The sequence below is a fragment of the Maniola jurtina genome, chromosome 5 (genome assembly GCF_905333055.1).
Source record: "Maniola jurtina chromosome 5, ilManJurt1.1, whole genome shotgun sequence".
NCBI lineage: Eukaryota > Metazoa > Arthropoda > Insecta > Lepidoptera > Nymphalidae > Maniola > Maniola jurtina.
In genome coordinates, this window is record NC_060033.1 from 13,420,895 (window position 1) to 13,438,745 (window position 17,851).

Genomic DNA, 17,851 nt, shown 5'->3' on the forward strand with positions numbered 1-17,851 from the left:
ACAAGCGTAAAGAACGGCTAATCAATTCATTGCAACACACGGACGATCCTAAATTGGTTCGTTACCGTTGTTTAGGTTAGAATTTTCGAAATTCCCGCCGACAAAGCTATCTTGGTCGAGTGGTAATTATCGAGACAATTGTTGCTCGCTATTAATAGAACTGCAATAATTGTGAGGCTAAAGGGCAACTCGACGATCGGCCAGGCGGACCGACGAAACCGAGTCACGGCGGCCATTGTTGGGAAAAATGTGGATTTGTGGCGCGAAAACGATGGGGCATTCCGCACGCGTAGAATGCCGGCCGATATTTCTTTTTTTTTTCTAAACAAAAATTTGAAATAGTAATCGAAAACAAAAATCAAAATACATAGGGCTCATAAAATAAACGCGGAATAACATAAATGACAGATTTTACAGATCACAACACAAAAAAAAAAATTACGTTAAGTACCTTTGTTTTTAGGAAAACTAGAAGAAATCAAGTAAACTCAATTTTGGCGCCATACCTACAATTGTAGGTATGCTTAAATTTAAGCCGCTTCCATCAGACTTGAAAAAAAAATGATTTATCTAGATTTATTTTAGTGGGCGGAAAATAAGTGCCTAGTCGATACTCCAATTTGAAGTTGGCGCATGGGCACGTATGGTGGTTTGCGCAGGTCACAGATTAAGGACTAAAATACACAAATTAGGCCGGCTGATATGATCTATTTTTCTGTCCAGTGCATACCTAGTCATATGCCTCGTATTCATATTGGACTAAATTGTTTTGCGCCTACTATGTACTAAAATAAGCATTTCCAAGAAAATTCGCATGGCTGGAGTATCCAAGTTGTGAAAGTCAAAACGCGACATTTAGGCGCCATTTCCACGGTCGAGATTTAGGTACCTATTAAGTAATAAATAAAAATAAAAATAATATTGTTTTATTGCAGGTCAGGGATCCATATAAACAGTAAAAAAAAAAACAGTATTTAGGCTATCATTGTAATTTTTCAGTTTTCTTCATTAAAAAATGTTAATTTTCTTCTGTTTCGCCCGCATGGTAAATCTGGGTCGATTAGTAACTAGTTAGTAAGTAGATAACTGTCTATGATTTTCTAAATTGATGCCGGTATTTTGTATAATGTTATCACCTCATTTTTAAGTATGCAAAATTAAGATGGAATAATCCATTCTAATATTATAATTGTATGAAAGTTAAGTATTTCTCGGTGTTATCGCAGAAAGTGTGTCTGTCTGTTATCTTTTCACGGCTCATCTGTTTAACTGATTCTGACGTTTGATACCTACAGAGATAGCTTGTATCACGAAAACGGACATAGACTACTTTTTATCCCAAAAAAGGGCGAGTTCTCATGGAATTTGAAAAACTTAAATCCACTCGGCCGATGTCTTGGCCTTATCTGGGACACAATTAAATGTCTATGCTAATTCATTATTATAAATACATGAGAAACAGGCTCTACGCTTAGGACCAAAGCGTAAAAACATGCAGAAATCGCTGTTAAAGTTATGTTTTCTTTTATTTTCCAGCACCCAGTTGTGAAACTGGATCTGACGATGCACGCTGCTTATCAGAAAATACGGAAAAAGGTAATAAGCACCTAGTTACTTATTAATAGTATTATCTAGTATTATTATTAGTAGGTAACTATATCTAGATACCAAATTGGTTCGTGAAGTTAGTTTCCCAATAAGTCACACTCAATCGTGTCACAGTGTGACTCGTTGGGAATTCACTTAATTTTCATTCCCATGAAGTCACACTGCACTAGTTGCAAGTTGCAACCTTTTTATCCATCATAATTCCCAACGAGTCACACTGTCACTCAGGGTGTGACTCGATGGGAAGTAAAAAATGCTAGAGTCACATTTATATAGTTGACTAGCTGACGCCCGTGACTTCGTCCGCGTGGATTTAGGTTTTTCGAAATCCCGTGGGAACTCTTTGGTTTTCCGGGATAAAAAGTAGCCTATGTGCTAATCCAGGATATTATCTATCTCCATTCCGAATTTCAGCAAAATCCGTCCAGTAGTTTTTTCGTGAAGGAGTAACAAACATACACACACACACACACACACACAAACACACACACACACACACACACACATACAAACTTTCGCCTTTATAATATTAGTGTGATGGTGTGAGATCCGGTATTAGAAAATATCTACCCTCATCTGTTATTTAATAGATAATGTAGACTGATACAGCGCGCATAGGTAGCCTAGCTAAATCACGTGCAGTTGTTGTTAAATAATAATTTAAATATTATTATAAATATATATATTAGATTAGTTATTTATGAAAATCGAGCATCAGCTGTAAGGATATACCCCAAAGAGTTAAAAAAATTAAGGTTGCTTACTTTCAAATTTTCTTTTATCTATCTATTTCTTCTATATCTTTCTATTATTAACTATCACTTTTGAATCCATGATTGCCTAGATTTAAGATGTAAATATTTCTGTCTTTGCTTTTCTTCTTAGGCAACCTAAAACGGTTGATTGAATTGAGAAATTAATAATCTTACATTTGTTATAACAGAGGGTCTAATGGTGTCTATTAATAGAAAATCAAATTATTTCTTAATAAGTATAATTATTCATTTCAATTTTTCAGTTCCGAATTCAACAGAGTCTTCCAGTATTGTTAGAGAGAGAAAAAAGGAGGGCTGGGCGGAGTGCTTAGCCGGGAGTGAGTGGGAGAGCAAGTGTCACAAATGCAGGTGTTCTGAAGATGGCCACGCAGAATGCACCAGGATGGAAGTTTGCGCGAAAGGCGACTATGGTAATTTACTGTTCACTTCTTACTTGACTTTACTTGGACGACCTGTCTTGCGGTGGTTTTTTTAGTTTCAGATTGAATATCCTGCGTAGGCTTAGGCCCTTCTGGTCACTGCTGTTTTTGGCCGCTATTTGATGAGAGGAGGGAGAAGAAAGGGTGGGGAAAGAGTGAAGAGAGAGCGATGGATTTGGATGGAAGGGAGGAAGTGAGGAAGGGGAGGGGAGGCTGGATTAAGAATGGGGAAGTGAACTCTGGCCCCTGGGGTTCTAACTGTATTATTTTTGTGGTTGCTATTCTGTAATAATTTTGTGGTGTACAACAAAACTATACTCATTCATTCATTTCACTACTAGGCTAAGACCGCTTTTTAAAAATTGCAGGAGACCCCATCAGGTGTAAGCCGAGGACATCTTTCAAGGTGGACTGCAACACCTGCTCCTGCACTGAGACCGGTCAAACTGCCTGTACATTGATCGGATGCTTGTCAGGATTACCACTATTACCTACTCTACCAGATTTAGAAGCTCGACCAGAATTACCAGCTCTAAGTGATTTACCAGCTAGACCAGATTTGCCGGCTAGAACAGAATTACCAGGTGTAAGAGAGTTTCCAGCTCTAAGAGAGATACCAGCATTACCAGATTTACCGGCTCGACCAGAATTACCAGCTCTACCAGCGTCAAGTAAGTATGATCTAATACCTTACACAAAAGCTAGCAACACTTTGCTTGAGCCACTTTTTTCTAGCAAGCTTATTTGTCCAGGGTTGGTCCATAAAGTTACGTAGATTTTGTCTGTTCAAAAATTATATCAGAGCCCGAAGTCGGTATCTCTGTATCTTGGACAACACGTAAAGCTCTTGATCCTGAAGCTAATCTCTCTCCGGTCGTGTTAAATAGATTGCCGTCATTGGACTATGAGAGTTAGGGGATAGAGAGTGCACCTGAATTTGCGCCCAGACTTGTGCATTGTAACATTTCCTTCGCATATAACTAGTATTCGTTGAGACTGACCACCTGACTGAAAGGTAATCGGGAATGACTGTGCCGCTTTTTCAAAAGTGGCGGACAGGAACCAAAATAGTTTTAAATTAAGCACAATATTTACACTTTTCATATTATAAATATTTGATTCAAAATCGATGGGAGGGAAAAGCTATTAAATATTGGAAAGAGTTATAAATCAATACTCTTTCTTTCACTGTATGAAATTATTTCAATTTTTTCGTGTTTCCCATGACCCACAACAAACTGTAATAACGCTAAAGTGTCTTGACGCTCAAATTCTATCGCGTTGATGCCGTGTAAAATCTTATAATACTAAGCCTACAAGAGTACAGTATTATTACAATAGAAATTTTTTGATGTTGTTTTTAGACACTACACAGTTAGCATGGACGGGTAAAAGGAAAATGTGTTTGCCGGGGTCAACGTGGAAGTCAAGGTGCAATAGCTGCTTCTGCACTGAAGATGGGTTACCGGCCTGCACGGAAATGGCTTGCATGGACCGGGAGGAAGGTACGAAAATAAATATAGTGGGGTAAAACTGACTATAGATAGCTAACCGAAAAAAAAAAAACATTTTCAACACACTTGCTCATAAAGTGGCTCTAATTTCACCGCAATTAGGCACTGAATGCCATCTTTTAATCAAACTGTGACTTTTTCATTACTATTATTCACAAGTGAGTTATAGAGCTTTTATTTTATTTTATTGGTTGAGTTGCTTTGTTCAAAAAAAGTTTCCATACAAAACAGATCGTATTCAATGGTACAAATAAATTAATGTACCTATTGCTTGCTCATTTCATACAACTTCGTTTTTAAATAGATAATATCAACTTGTAACTACGTGTTTAATAAATAAAACTTTCACTCAAATATTATAACTTCTGTTTTTTCTGTCATAAAGATAACTTAAAATTCCCAATTTTGTACGTGGCTACCTACAACGCTATCCGCGAAAAGCCAAAAAAAAAGAAACCTTATTATTTTAGTCTGTGGCCGATCGCCATTGTAAGATGCGCGCGCATAGGAAAACTGATTAAATTTTCCCGCCATTGCGAAATTTTTTTCACAACTCGTTTTCACTGTTGAAATTACAGCTATGTTAACGCCTTTAACGTTATGGAAAGTTAACTAACTTGAAAACTCCAAGGAAAAATTATATTATTTATTATTTTCTTCACAAGTTTGTTGAAAAACGTTGTATGCACTATGCAGTATGATACACGTGTGCATTGATGATTACAGTCTAGGGCTAGGGTCTCAATGGCGCCTCAGCGCTAATCACCAACGTTAGGTACACACTTATGCCATAATATTGTATTATTAAGGTACCACTGTGTTACCAGGGTACTCCACTTCCAGCCTGTTGCCTTTAGAGTATAATGGAATAAACGCAGCTGGTCCTTTGATTCCAGAGCCAGAGCGAAGTTGTGCCCCGGGATCGAGGTGGAAGAACGATTGCAACAGGTGCTGGTGCGACAGTGGCTACGCCGCGTGCACTAGGATGGGATGCGATATAGCTATCAGTAAGCTTTATAGAATAAAAAATATTTTTATTAAAAAAAAAGGAAGATTTCCTCTGCTTTGGAATTCCTTTCCTACCGATAAAAACCAGCAAGAAACTCAGCTGTTGCTCATTTCAAAGATTTGAGTATTAGGTATGCCGTGTATAAAATTAAATGCAGTCCCGCGCATTGCTGAAGCGTTTAGTTATATTATTACTGGATTGCTTTTACCCGTTGATGAGTTCCCTCCTCTATCTCTAAAACCAATCATCAAATCGTCATCTTGACAGTACGATGTTTGTAAAGAAAAAATAATTCTCAATTATCAGTTCAAAGATGGAGTTTTGGAGCAAAACCGATAGCAATTTTAATCCCGTAGCTCAATTGAACCCTAACCTAATGTTTTTCGCAATAAACACTAACCTGTATCCATGTTTACGCGGAGTGTTAGAAAGTTAAAATATTGTGCTAAGTTTCGTTCAAACCCTTTTAGAAGTTTCAGCGTGAAGCGTGCAGAGACAGGCAGGTAGACACTATTTAAAAAAGACAGCGGTGGAGGCTCTCCATGCTCTCCATCGATAATAATGATACTTCCAATTGGAATTCCCAAAACATATAATTACGGTACTTACAGAAAGCCACCAGTTCGCGACAGGTCTACATGGCAATAAGGATATCAGGGTATGCCCCGTACGTCACCCGTACTATCCCACACCAGGTTGGTGCGGAGGCTGTGCGGGTGTGCGAAGCGTCCACACCCCGATTGCCATGTTGACCAGTCACATACTATACAGTTTTATTATAAGTTTAGATGACTTACACGATATACTTATACACTTATTTTAAGCCCTTCTAGTTGATAGCACGATGTAAAGTACGGTAGCGACACCTAGTTAACAATTTAACAAATACTGCCTAGCATGTTAATGAAAATATTTTTTTTTTTTCAGTAACAAACTTTAATCCGGTTGGTGCTCACAGTAGTTCAGAACAAGTTCAACCGGAAAACGTAAGTAAAAAGACCTTAAATTTCACTACCTTTACGCACTTTTAAAAGTGGAACAATTAATTTAACATTCTTCCTTTTGATATTATGGTGCACATAAAATATTTATTCATAGCACAATAATTATGTTTATCGTTATATAAATTTTAAAAGCACAATCATTTATTTTCACGTATTTAAAATTGCATAACTTTTTTTCAATCAATCAAAAAAATCTCCATGAAATCTCAATCAAACAATCAATTTATTGCAAAGGGTTATATACATTGGTCTTAATATATATACATAATAAGTACAGCAAGGCTTACGGCATGCAATATTTTACATAATTACAGTAATCAAATAGAATAAAAATGAAATATAATGTCTAATAATAAAAATTAATTCTAATGTCAAGAAAGAGAATTATAACAATAATTGTGCTTTATATCTATTGGTTTTAAATCTCTTCAACGATCGAGCCTGTCTCTAGTAACAATTTAGAAAACATCTTTTTAGGTAAAGTTAAAATGCACATTTCTTTAAATAATAAAATTTGTTGTTACTCACCGTTATTTACTATGTCAAAGTAAATATCAAGTATTTAATCTGTGACTGTTGTGGTTTTAAAATAAAAACTTATCATTCTTAACAATTTATCCATAAAAATAGTCATAACCCTCTGTCAGTCTAACTGCGTCCTTGCTTTTAGGCTGAGATATTCTATAGAGAGTACTTTAACTTAGCTAAGACTTAAGACAGTTAAAACTAGACACATTTATCTCTCACATAAAGCCTCGCTTTAACTTAGGTTGAGATCTAGAGAGCGCACTTTGACTTTGTTCAGACTTAAGACCGTTAAAACGAGACAGCGTCATATCTCTGTCTCATAAATCTGTCTTATTTTGACTGAAACTTAAGTCTGAGAAAAGTCAAACTACACTCTATAGATCTCAGCCTAAGTAAAGTCTTAGCACACTTTATGAATCTCAGCCTTAGTATGGTGGATTAAAATATACCTATTAATTGTTGTATTTAATTAAAAAATCATTCATCACGTCACCTAAATATAATTTTATCACTCCATTAATCTAAATACTACTCTACTTGCAATCACACATTTTAGTGATCATTTTGTGGCTACACCAGCACTATGGTAAAAGGAAGCACGAAAAATGAATATTGATGCCATCGAAGGTAAGTGTTTTTTTTTTTTAACTTTTCCGATTTTGCCTTGTAAGTATATGAATTAAATTTGACATGGAGTACAAGAACTGTGAAAAAAATGAATTATAATTATCGTAATGAATCAACTACAAAACACTTATGATCACAATGCGAATTGCATTATGATTGTAATGCATTAAATGCAAGTTACATAATAATTGCAATGCATCTCTTATAACAATTATTAATCTTTCTTTTAATATAGAACCAAGACTCCAGCACTCATGGTCACAGAGAAATAAGAAGAGCAGCCATATGTAAACCGAATGCAGCATTCAAAGTGTACTGTAACGATTGTGAATGTGCAGCGGACGGACAGAGCTACACGTGCACTAACTATGAATGCATGGAACGAGATGTGAATGATGATGTCGAAGTTTTTATGGAGAGCGAGGTAAGTTTAGGTTAAAAAAAAATTGGTTGTCTGTAAAGTCGGTTTACTGACGATAGTTGAACGTGACAACAAAGGCCGATTGTGCTTCTTTGTCGCTCGTTCCGCGCTCTCGCTTGCACTTCAAGCCTTACATGGAACGCCTCAGAGCGAGGTAACGCCGCATGAGTCATGTTTTTTCGTGCGTGCAGCCGGCTCTATCGAATTAGACGTTGTCACGTCAAAACTGAGTTGCTGCAGTTGTACATTCCCACAAAGCAGTTTCTTCTCTCTGAATCTCATAATATCAGTCAATAGATTCCAAAAGACAATCGGGCCTTTAAGCAAAGCCTTAAAATCAATAATCTCTATGTTTATGATCTTTATATATTCTTACACAAAACGAATTCATTAACTACTAATTTATTATTATTGACCTAATACAAAATTTTATGCTTTTTCAAAATAGTTAACTCGAAATTAAAAAAACCCCCGACACAGAAACCTCTATTAGAAAACTAGAAAAGAGCTGATAACTTTAAAACGCCTGAACCGATTTTCTTCGATTATAGCTAAGAACACTCTCGATCAAGCCACCTTTCAAAAAAAAAAAACTAAATTAAAATCGGTTCATTATATTATAGTTTAGGAGCTACGGTGCCACAGACAGATACACAGATACACACGTCAGACTTATACCAGCCCTCTTTGACTTTGCTCAGACTTAAGACAGTATTAAAACGAGACAGTGTTATATCGCTGGCTGTCCTGTCTCGTTTTAACTGAAACTTAAGTCTGTGCAAAGTCAAAGTACGCTTTAGATATCTCAACCTAAGCATGGTTTCCTAAGAAATATGTAACCTACCCTTCTATTTCCCTTTGTTTTCCGAAGTAAAAATTTTGTCTAAAAGATTTATTTACATAATAAACAAAAACTTCCAGGGGGCAGATCATATAGAACGCCATTCGGTATGCAAACCTCGTGGGATCTTCTACATCGGCTGCAATACGTGCCATTGCAGTGCAGATGGAATGGATTTCTCTTGCACCAACAAACCGTGCCCGTTGCCTAAGGACGTCGAAATTTTTCACGAATTGAGGGTACCTACTTGTTATTTTTTATGAGCAAGAGAAAATTTTTACTTGTCTTATTTTATGTCTATGTTAGAAACAAAGTGCGAAAATCTTTCTGGGACACTAGACAAATGATACATTAGTTCAGTTGCCTTCTGTACTTCTAAATTAGCAATTAATACCAAGTTCGTCTATTAAATATAAGAGCCTCGATAGCTCAACGGTCGAGGAGCGAACTGAATTCCGAAAGGTCGGCGGTTCAAACCCCACCCGTTGCACTATTGTCGTACCCACTCCTGGCACAAGCTTTACGCTTAATTGGAGGGGAAAGGGGAGTATTAGTAATGATTAGCATGGCTAATATTCTTTATAAAAAAAAAATCGGCAAGATCCTCTGATAAAATTATGTCAACCTTTCTTTTTTACAGGACCTGCAACCGATAGTGCCTTAGACAAATGAAGAATGGGATTGAATAACAAGACGACTGAGATTTTTAATTAAATGATCTGATACAAAACTGTTTTTTACTTACTTAGTTATACATTTTACTTATTTTAATGCTTATTATTTTTTGATATCTCATTCTTTCGATCAAAATCATTGTTAAGGATTTTAGGTCGGTGTATTGTTTTGTATTAAGTTTTAGTGAGCACTATTTCATCCAGTTTTCGTCTTCTACCTTCTAGACTATAAGATCAGCTACAACCGAGAAAGACGTGGTATGTACCGCTAACCGCATGTTCATCAAAGATTGCAATACATGCTGGTGTAATGAAGATGGTACTAGCTATTTTTGCACCAGGAAAGTCTGCATCACTGAGTTACCTGATGAGATCATTGAAGAACAACCCGAGGTAGATCTTGATGGGTTTAGGTGGTGGAGTTGATTTATCATATTTTTTATATTAGGGCTTTGCAAATCCCAATACACAGTTTTTGATTGGTTCTTAAGAGGGCTCCTCCGTCACTCGTTTCCACTCGTTTCATACAATCGTAGTTCCAATTTCATTTTAATATTAAGCAACCTAAGTCCATGAAATTTTGCAGACATATTCTAGAAACTAATATCTATGTCTGTGGTTTTCCAGATTTCTGTTAAAATATTCGGTTTCAAAGTTACGCGGTCTTAAAAATTTTCATAGAAATCTTGGAGCCCTTGTAATTTTAAAACTACGTATTTTTAGAAAAATCTAAAACACCACAGACACGGATCTTAGTTTCTAGAATATGTCTGCAAAATTTCATGGACTTTGGTTGCTTAATATTCAAATGAAATTGGAAACGAGTGACGGAGAGAGCCCTGTTAAAATGTAAATATTTCTGTATTAAATAATATCTGTGATATATAATATCTGTGATATTAGTTTCTAGAATATGTCTGCAAAATTTCATGGACTTTGGTTGCTTAATATTCAAATGTAATTGGAACTACGATTGTATGAAACGAGTGGAAACGAGTGACGGAGAGAGCCCTGTTAATGGCTTTTAATAGTTCATGGGCAGTTTTATCGGATTTCGGTTATGGGAAAAATTAATAGTGTTCGTATTTAACTTTTCCATTTGCGCATTAATTTTAATTTTCGCTAAGTATATTCATTCAAATATTGGCTTGCCCAAAAGATCGATAGTTTTTTTTTGCTTAATTCTTAGCTTCTTTTTTATTTATTTAATGCATGAACTTTTCCATTCATATTATTGATAGCTTATGACAATTCTTTTCGTTCTACTAAATATTCCGTTATTTATTCGTTCGTTGATTTATTAATCTCATCTGATTTAGGGTTTTTTTTCATTAGCAGTGTTAATAGTTTCTTGTATGTTATTGTTAATATCCCAGAATCTGCAGGAAATAAAGCGGAAGTGTAGACCGGATGAAGTTTTTGAACTGGATTGTAATATGTGCCGTTGCAACCCTGACGGATTGGGTTTTTCTTGTACACGAAGGGCTTGTGTGCCAGAGGAAAAGGCAAAGGTTTGTTTTGGAGTACCAGTTGTTCTAATTTGGGTCTTGTTTGGTTGTGATTGGGTCTATTTTCTATTGCTTCTGTTTTGGTCTTCGCTCTTAATACTGGAGGACATGTATTGGCTGGAGGGTTTCTTCTTACATTCCTCCTATTCCATCGTAATTTTTCAGGTGATAATTTATTACATTACAGGTGGTGGATATGTATTGTATATTGAAATTATTAATTAATTTTGTAACATTTACGTTTTGTACCTGTATTTGCATTTTGATTCCATTCGGGTTTTTGGTTTTTGCGTAGGCATCGTTTGATATGTTGTTTTTCTAACCCCTTTTTTCCCTTAACTAATAAGTATCCTTCTTAAACATAAATTTATACTCATTGAAGGACTATTTATGATATTTACTTTTTCAAAAATCCTGCAATATTTTGGATTTTACTAGTATCATAAAATTAATAATTTTTTTTTCATTACAGCAACTATCAGTAAGCAGGAAGATTCGTGCGACTGCGCAGGTATTGATATAATTACATCTTTTAGCCAATTTTTGATATGCCAGACATTTATTTTTTAATTTTTAATATATTTATTTACTTTTTAATATATTCACTTTTGGGATGTATTAATATGGTAAAAAGTACCTATAGCTTAAAATGTTACTCCACAACTAATCTGTGAAAAAATTCACTAAGTTACAGTGGCTAATAGGTACTGGTCTAATATGAATTTTTGAAATCTACAAGTCTTTATTTAATACAAAACTCGACCCTTAATTTTATTTTTCTTGACGATTTCGGGGTCCCATACCCTAAGGATGCCAACGGGACCCTATTACTAAGACACCGCTGACCGTCCGTCTGTCTGTCAGCGGGTTGTATTTCGTGAACCATAAAAGGTAGAAACCTGAACTTTTCACAGAGTGTGTATTTCTATTGCCGCTCTAACAAAAAATACTGAAAAATGAATTTGATTTGATGACGTCAATTAATATACATAGACTGTTAAACATCCAAACCAATCATTAGGTACAGTCAATAAATTACCCACCTAACCAGCATAATCAAAGCAACACAACCCAGATATAACGCGTACTTGTTCAGTAGGGGACGCCGAAAACGTGCCAACCAGGCACTGAGTTCCGAATGGACTGCAACAAGTGCCTCTGCGACAACGAGGGACAAGACTACTCCTGCACACGGATTGACTGCGCAGCGCTCAATGGCAATGGCAATGGTGCAGTGAGGAGGAAACGAGGTGAGATCTTTCTGCAGGAAAACTGAACTGCTAAAAACTTAATTACCGCAAGGATGGCTAATTTAGGGTACCTAGAATTGGATGTAAATAGATCTGCCTGAATTTTTGATAGGTATATCTAATACCTATTAAAAATTCAGGCAGATCAATTTACAGGTGTTACTGGTTGTATGCTTGGTCACTAGTATGCTAAAACATATCTATAACATTTACCCAATGTCACTACACTATAATATACGCTTTGAAAAGACTTTGGATCAAAACTTCATAGTCTTAGTTAGTCATCAATAGGTAAATATCTGCAGTCTTGAGGTATGGAATCTTTAAATATTTTTTGCAACTGTTCATTATCGTGGGCTTGGAGGTGATGAAATCTAGAACTAAACTAGATTCTTGGACAGTTAGATCTTCCTATAAGTAGGTATTAATGTCGAGAAGTTGTAAGCAGAAAAATTATCCTTAAAGTTGGGTCAGGTTATCTGATGAACTGATAAGTTATGATCAAATCCCCATATACTGATCTTGAACGTGACAAAATTCCAAGCGTCAAAACATAGTGATGATTTTCGTTTTGCCCAGCAGCAACGGCGCAAGTGCAGACCCAGTGCGTGCCAGAGAGCGTGTTCAACCAGGACTGCAACGTGTGTCGGTGTGAGGCAGATGGGAACCATGCGACTTGTTCCATCAAACGCTGCAAAGAAGACAACCCTGATGAGGATGATTCATCAGGTATGGATTATGTGATTGGTATCAATGGTAATTTTACAGATCTGTTTTGAGATACAAATTATCACATTGGTACTCTTGTTTACGAAAGTTATAAGTCAAGCAACACTATGAGATATTGAGACGTACCTAGTTACTGTCGATGAAAAGTTATTTGAGTCCAAAAAAATCACCTAATTTTATCCTTGTGATTAAAGTCTCACCCGTGAAAGCGATTTAGTTGAAGATGGACGTTCTGTCCAAAATTCTTTGCCTGTGTTATCCTTAATAGGATATCCAGATCCTAAAGTACAACTCCAAAACAAAATTCATGCTATGGCATGTTATCGTTGTAAATTTTTTTTATGAATTTTATCTAAGTATGCTTTCTAAAACTAGCCATTTTACACCTTTGATTAATTTTGACACTGATTTACCATTCGAATTCACCCAAAACTTATAATAATTTACTTTTTTGTTCTGCCTAGACTCAGACCTCAGCTTCCGCTGCAATCCGGGCGAGCAGTTCAAGAGAGGCTGCAACGACTGCACCTGCTCAGCTGACGGCAAAAGTGTGTTCTGTACGATACGCCTCTGCGACCAAGACATCACGCCGACAATTTAATTGTTGACCTTTATCACATAAACAATGACACGGTACTCCGAATACTGCAGCATATTTTTTTCCGTTTATAACTTCCGTTGTGCAATACAAAAATCAAGCAATATTTTTTTTAAATGCCTTTTCGAGAGTGCGCCACCAAACACGATCCTCTACTTTTCTCATCCACTCGCTCTCCGCTCCTTTTTTTAAATAATTGGTCCAGCGGGCTGGACCGATACCACTGTGTTTTTTATTTCATAAATTGGCTCTCTAAAAATACTTTTCTTTGAAATATGGCAGCAGCGTTGCAAAAGAGTTATTGCTTAGTAACTGGACATATTTATTATGTTTTTGTGTAAAATAACTAAAAAAATATCTGTTATTGTTTCTAGCATTTCTAGTTTACATATGAAATAAATTGAATTGGAATAAATTTTAATTTCCTGGCTTATTTAAATCAGCTTCTTTCATTAAAGCTTACGTTTCTACATTTTCCCTAATCAGCATTGTTTTTAACTATTAACCTAACAATCATTATAAAGCAAGAAGTTCTAAGATTATTGACAGATTGGACGGTACCGTGTAATTTAAAATTTGGTCACATTAATTTCTTGAGCTTGAAGTATTTGGCAAAAAGGCTCAGTGAAGATTTTTAAGCGTCGATATTTAAGTGATCTATGGACTATGATCATCGTTTTTAAAGTATTTAATGAAACACTTAATATGGACATCATTTGTATGTTTGCTTAAAAATGTATTTTATTTGTTAAGATTAGTTACATTACATCTGTGTTACATTAAAATTAGGTCATTAAAAGTACTAAAACGTCTACGCACGTTGAATGATTTAAATATATTTTAGGTTCATTTTCGTCAAGTGTTGTAATTAATTAAGAGTTAGTATGTAAGGAATAAGGATGATTTGCTTTTTTGCAAATCGTGCGTCTGTATTATTTTTATTTTCATCGATAGTTTTCATTTATAATTTTATATATAAGTAGGTATCATTTGCAGTTTTGAAGTCAGCATAAAACAACAGCTTTAGATTGATCTTATCACACTATATCAGGCAAATGCCTGTAGTTTTTGGCGTTTTGTTTTATTCGATTTATGGTTTGATTTCTGAGGCATACCTACTTTAAAAGGTGGTATATTTTTAAAACTGTCAAATAAGAACCTTCTTATTATGGACTCCACCCATAACCGCCCTTGCAATTTCCAAATCCAATTCCCAACCTATTTCCAAAACCTATTTCCAAAATTAATATACCTAACCAGTGACCCAAGAATAACGAATAAAGCTATTTATACAATATTTCGGAAAATTCATTTTCCTTTTTATACAAAAAAATTATCATACTCGTACACATCATAATATTTTTAGTATTGGAATAATGTTAGTAGTTATTTTCATAGTAGTTAGCGAAATATTTCCGTTGTAATGTAGTTTTTTGTACTTTTAAGTACTCATGTATTTAGAAAATACATTTATTGTGTGAATTTAATCACGAAGCGAATAAATTTTTTTGAATTTTCCTGTGTGTTTTTTTTAAGTACCTGTTACCTATCTACTTCATTATCACTTTGCAATAACAGTTATTGCAATATTTATAGTTTTATACTAGACCGTAGGTATGTTGAGAAAACCATATATTTTATACCATATAGCCTTTAGGTAAAACATGCCTCGTTCCTAAACACTGATTAAGCATAAAAACAAGTTAATTAAAATTCTCTTTAACTCTTTTTCTAAATCGCAATTACGATATGTAACTTTAAAATTACTGCCGTTAACTTTTATCTGAAACTATAATGAGCTATTACCTACAAACGCTATTATTCAAATGGGTTTACTTATTTAATCAATCATTTAAACATGAGCTTGAAATTGATTGGTTTTCTTTTTTTTCTTTCCCTGTTTACTGTAAAATCTCTATTAGGTGAGTAATGTTGTTTTTGTTTGATTTGTGAGCAGAATCTTTGTGTAGGTAATTTTCTTTTCGATCTTTTCGTTCCTTTACATAATATCTGGTCTTTGTAAACTCAATCGAATTTATTAAAATTTTACAAGTAGGTACTTTTACGGAACAACAACAGAAAATATTTTTCAAAATATTTTCTGTTGTTGTTCCTTGATTAGTGGCTTTTAGTTGTTCCACTTTTTTACTTTGGCTTGAAGACAACACTAAGGAGGTCAAATATTGTCTGACGAGCTTGGTATACTTTCTGACATCAACAATCTCACTGGTTCTTACCTAAGTACTACTAAAAACAATTCAATATATTAGTAATAGTTTCAATTTTTTCTACTCTCACTGATGACCAGTGAAACCGCAGGAGTTTTGCGTGCCAACCCACATAGTCAAGGGGCCATGTCATAAGTGCATCTGCAACGCTGATGGTATGTTCGTTTGCGATGCTACGCCGTGCCCGAAGGCTGTAGGTAAGTCTAATCCAGATATTGAAGAAATAATTAACTAGAATAACATCTTTAATGCAAAAATGAATAATGACAACAACCTAACGATCTATTTCTATAAAATTTAGACTCTTTTAGCTATCCAAACAAATGAGTTAGAAAGAATTAAAGAAAGTATTAAAAAAGAAATTTCTTTAAATTATATTATTGTTTTGTTTCCAGTAAACTTCAACCAATCAAGCAGGGATGAATGTCAACGTTATGTCACCTACAGATTCGAAGACCTATATTGCGGTTGCAATTATGAGGGGAAGTGGATGTCACTTAACTGCAGGGAGACATTCCAATATCTCCGATCAGAAAAATCTGGTGCCAAGCGCAATTTAAGATCCAACGTCACCATCACTTGTACGCCTAACTCTTTGTTTTTAATAGACTGTAATATTTGCCAATGCGAAAAATATGGCAGCATCCAACCTTCATCATGCACACATAGAAATTGTACTATAAAAGGCCACAAATCTGATATTTGCAGTTTTGGAGACTTCCTCAGAACTAATGACGAGATATGCCTCTGTAGTAATCTCAATTTCTATATCGACAGACTCTGTCTTAAGGTAGGCGACAAAATGCTGCAGGAAATAGAGAGGAATGATATTGCGTCTATAACCAATTTTAGTCAGACTCGCAAAAATATGGGAAAAGATACCTGTGTTCCTCAAAAGCAATATCAAATAGATTGTAATAGATGCGTCTGTGATAAAAGTAGACACTTGATATGTACAAATAAAACTTGTGATGCTAAACAAACAGCATTGAGAATCGGTCATGAAAGTGTTGATTTCTATAATTTACCTCAAGCGAACCACGAGTCACAGGATTGCGAGCCTGGTCAAAAGTATAGAATTAAATGCAACACCTGTATTTGTAGCAATAAAAAAACGCTATCTTGTACTACAATGGTCTGTTTGGAGGATTTTGTTTTTGACGAAGGAGCACTTGCTGCTAGCCTTCTGCTGAAACACTAAATCATAAAAAAATTATCTATAAGACTATGAAAATTATTAGCACTCAATAAATGTTTGACGTTATTTACAGTTTCTGTTGAATAAATTCTATTAGCACATAAAAACCCCTTAAAATTACAGAATTCAAACTTAAAGAAGCCACTCCTTACTTTATTAAATATTAAGTTAAGCAATTTATAATAAAAAATAAAAAACAAATACGCCAATAGCTTTTTGCTTACAGCAACCAATCATCAAATTGATCATGATGATTTAACAGAAATAGAATATGGCCAAAGTTGTATCCCAGGCAAGCTGTACAAAATGTCATGTAACACATGCCAGTGTGGGCAGAAAAACTCGCTTCTCTGCACAAAAGTGGCTTGTTTTGAAAACGCCTTGTTTAAAAAAACAATACAAGCAAAGAAAGATGAACACAACACGGAAAAGAAAAAGATAGGTGTAAAGGCAGTGGGAAATGACATCCTTCGAACAGGATTACATGGCAGAGAGCAGAAAAAGCTTTTAAATAAAAGCTACCCTGAATTACCGAAAGGGAAATGTGAACCTGGCATGACATATAGAAATGGGTGTAAGAAATGCTTTTGCAATGAGAAGAAGATAGCTATATGTACACGTACTTGTAGCGGTGGGTTTCCCAGTAAGAACCTTGTATTAAATTTTTATCATTCACTATCATCAGCCATAATATTGGCTTTATAGGCCACCAATTCTTTCTATCTTCAGCCTTCCGCATCCAGCCATTTTCCAGACGATGTTGCCGAAACGTGGTGTTCACTCGAAGATCTTTTGAGTTTGGCGTAACCTGCCTTTTTGCAACTGCGATTTCAGCAAGTTACTTTTAAAAAGAGCATCATTCACTTTTGTTTTGAACGAAGGTGGTGTGTTAACGCACTTTAATTCTGTTAACGCTATT

General features: G+C 35.2%; 1 protein-coding gene across 1 annotated transcript in view; it reads left to right on the forward strand.

Moving 5' to 3' along the window:
- LOC123865804 overlaps positions 1–17,851 on the forward strand; it is a 33,299-nt gene that overhangs the window by 13,679 nt on the left and 1,769 nt on the right. The window contains exons 2-20 of the mRNA XM_045907040.1: positions 1,537–1,596; positions 2,627–2,794; positions 3,172–3,474; positions 4,168–4,308; positions 5,214–5,324; positions 6,254–6,312; positions 7,721–7,909; positions 8,828–8,986; positions 9,388–9,402; positions 9,647–9,814; positions 10,798–10,932; positions 11,402–11,440; positions 12,029–12,179; positions 12,762–12,908; positions 13,373–13,504; positions 15,306–15,428; positions 15,815–15,931; positions 16,130–16,315; positions 17,159–17,575. Coding sequence (XP_045762996.1) covers positions 1,537–1,596; positions 2,627–2,794; positions 3,172–3,474; positions 4,168–4,308; positions 5,214–5,324; positions 6,254–6,312; positions 7,721–7,909; positions 8,828–8,986; positions 9,388–9,402; positions 9,647–9,814; positions 10,798–10,932; positions 11,402–11,440; positions 12,029–12,179; positions 12,762–12,908; positions 13,373–13,504; positions 15,306–15,428; positions 15,815–15,931; positions 16,130–16,315; positions 17,159–17,575 — 2,820 coding nt within the window. The remainder of the gene's footprint in view (positions 1–1,536; positions 1,597–2,626; positions 2,795–3,171; positions 3,475–4,167; positions 4,309–5,213; positions 5,325–6,253; positions 6,313–7,720; positions 7,910–8,827; positions 8,987–9,387; positions 9,403–9,646; positions 9,815–10,797; positions 10,933–11,401; positions 11,441–12,028; positions 12,180–12,761; positions 12,909–13,372; positions 13,505–15,305; positions 15,429–15,814; positions 15,932–16,129; positions 16,316–17,158; positions 17,576–17,851) is intronic.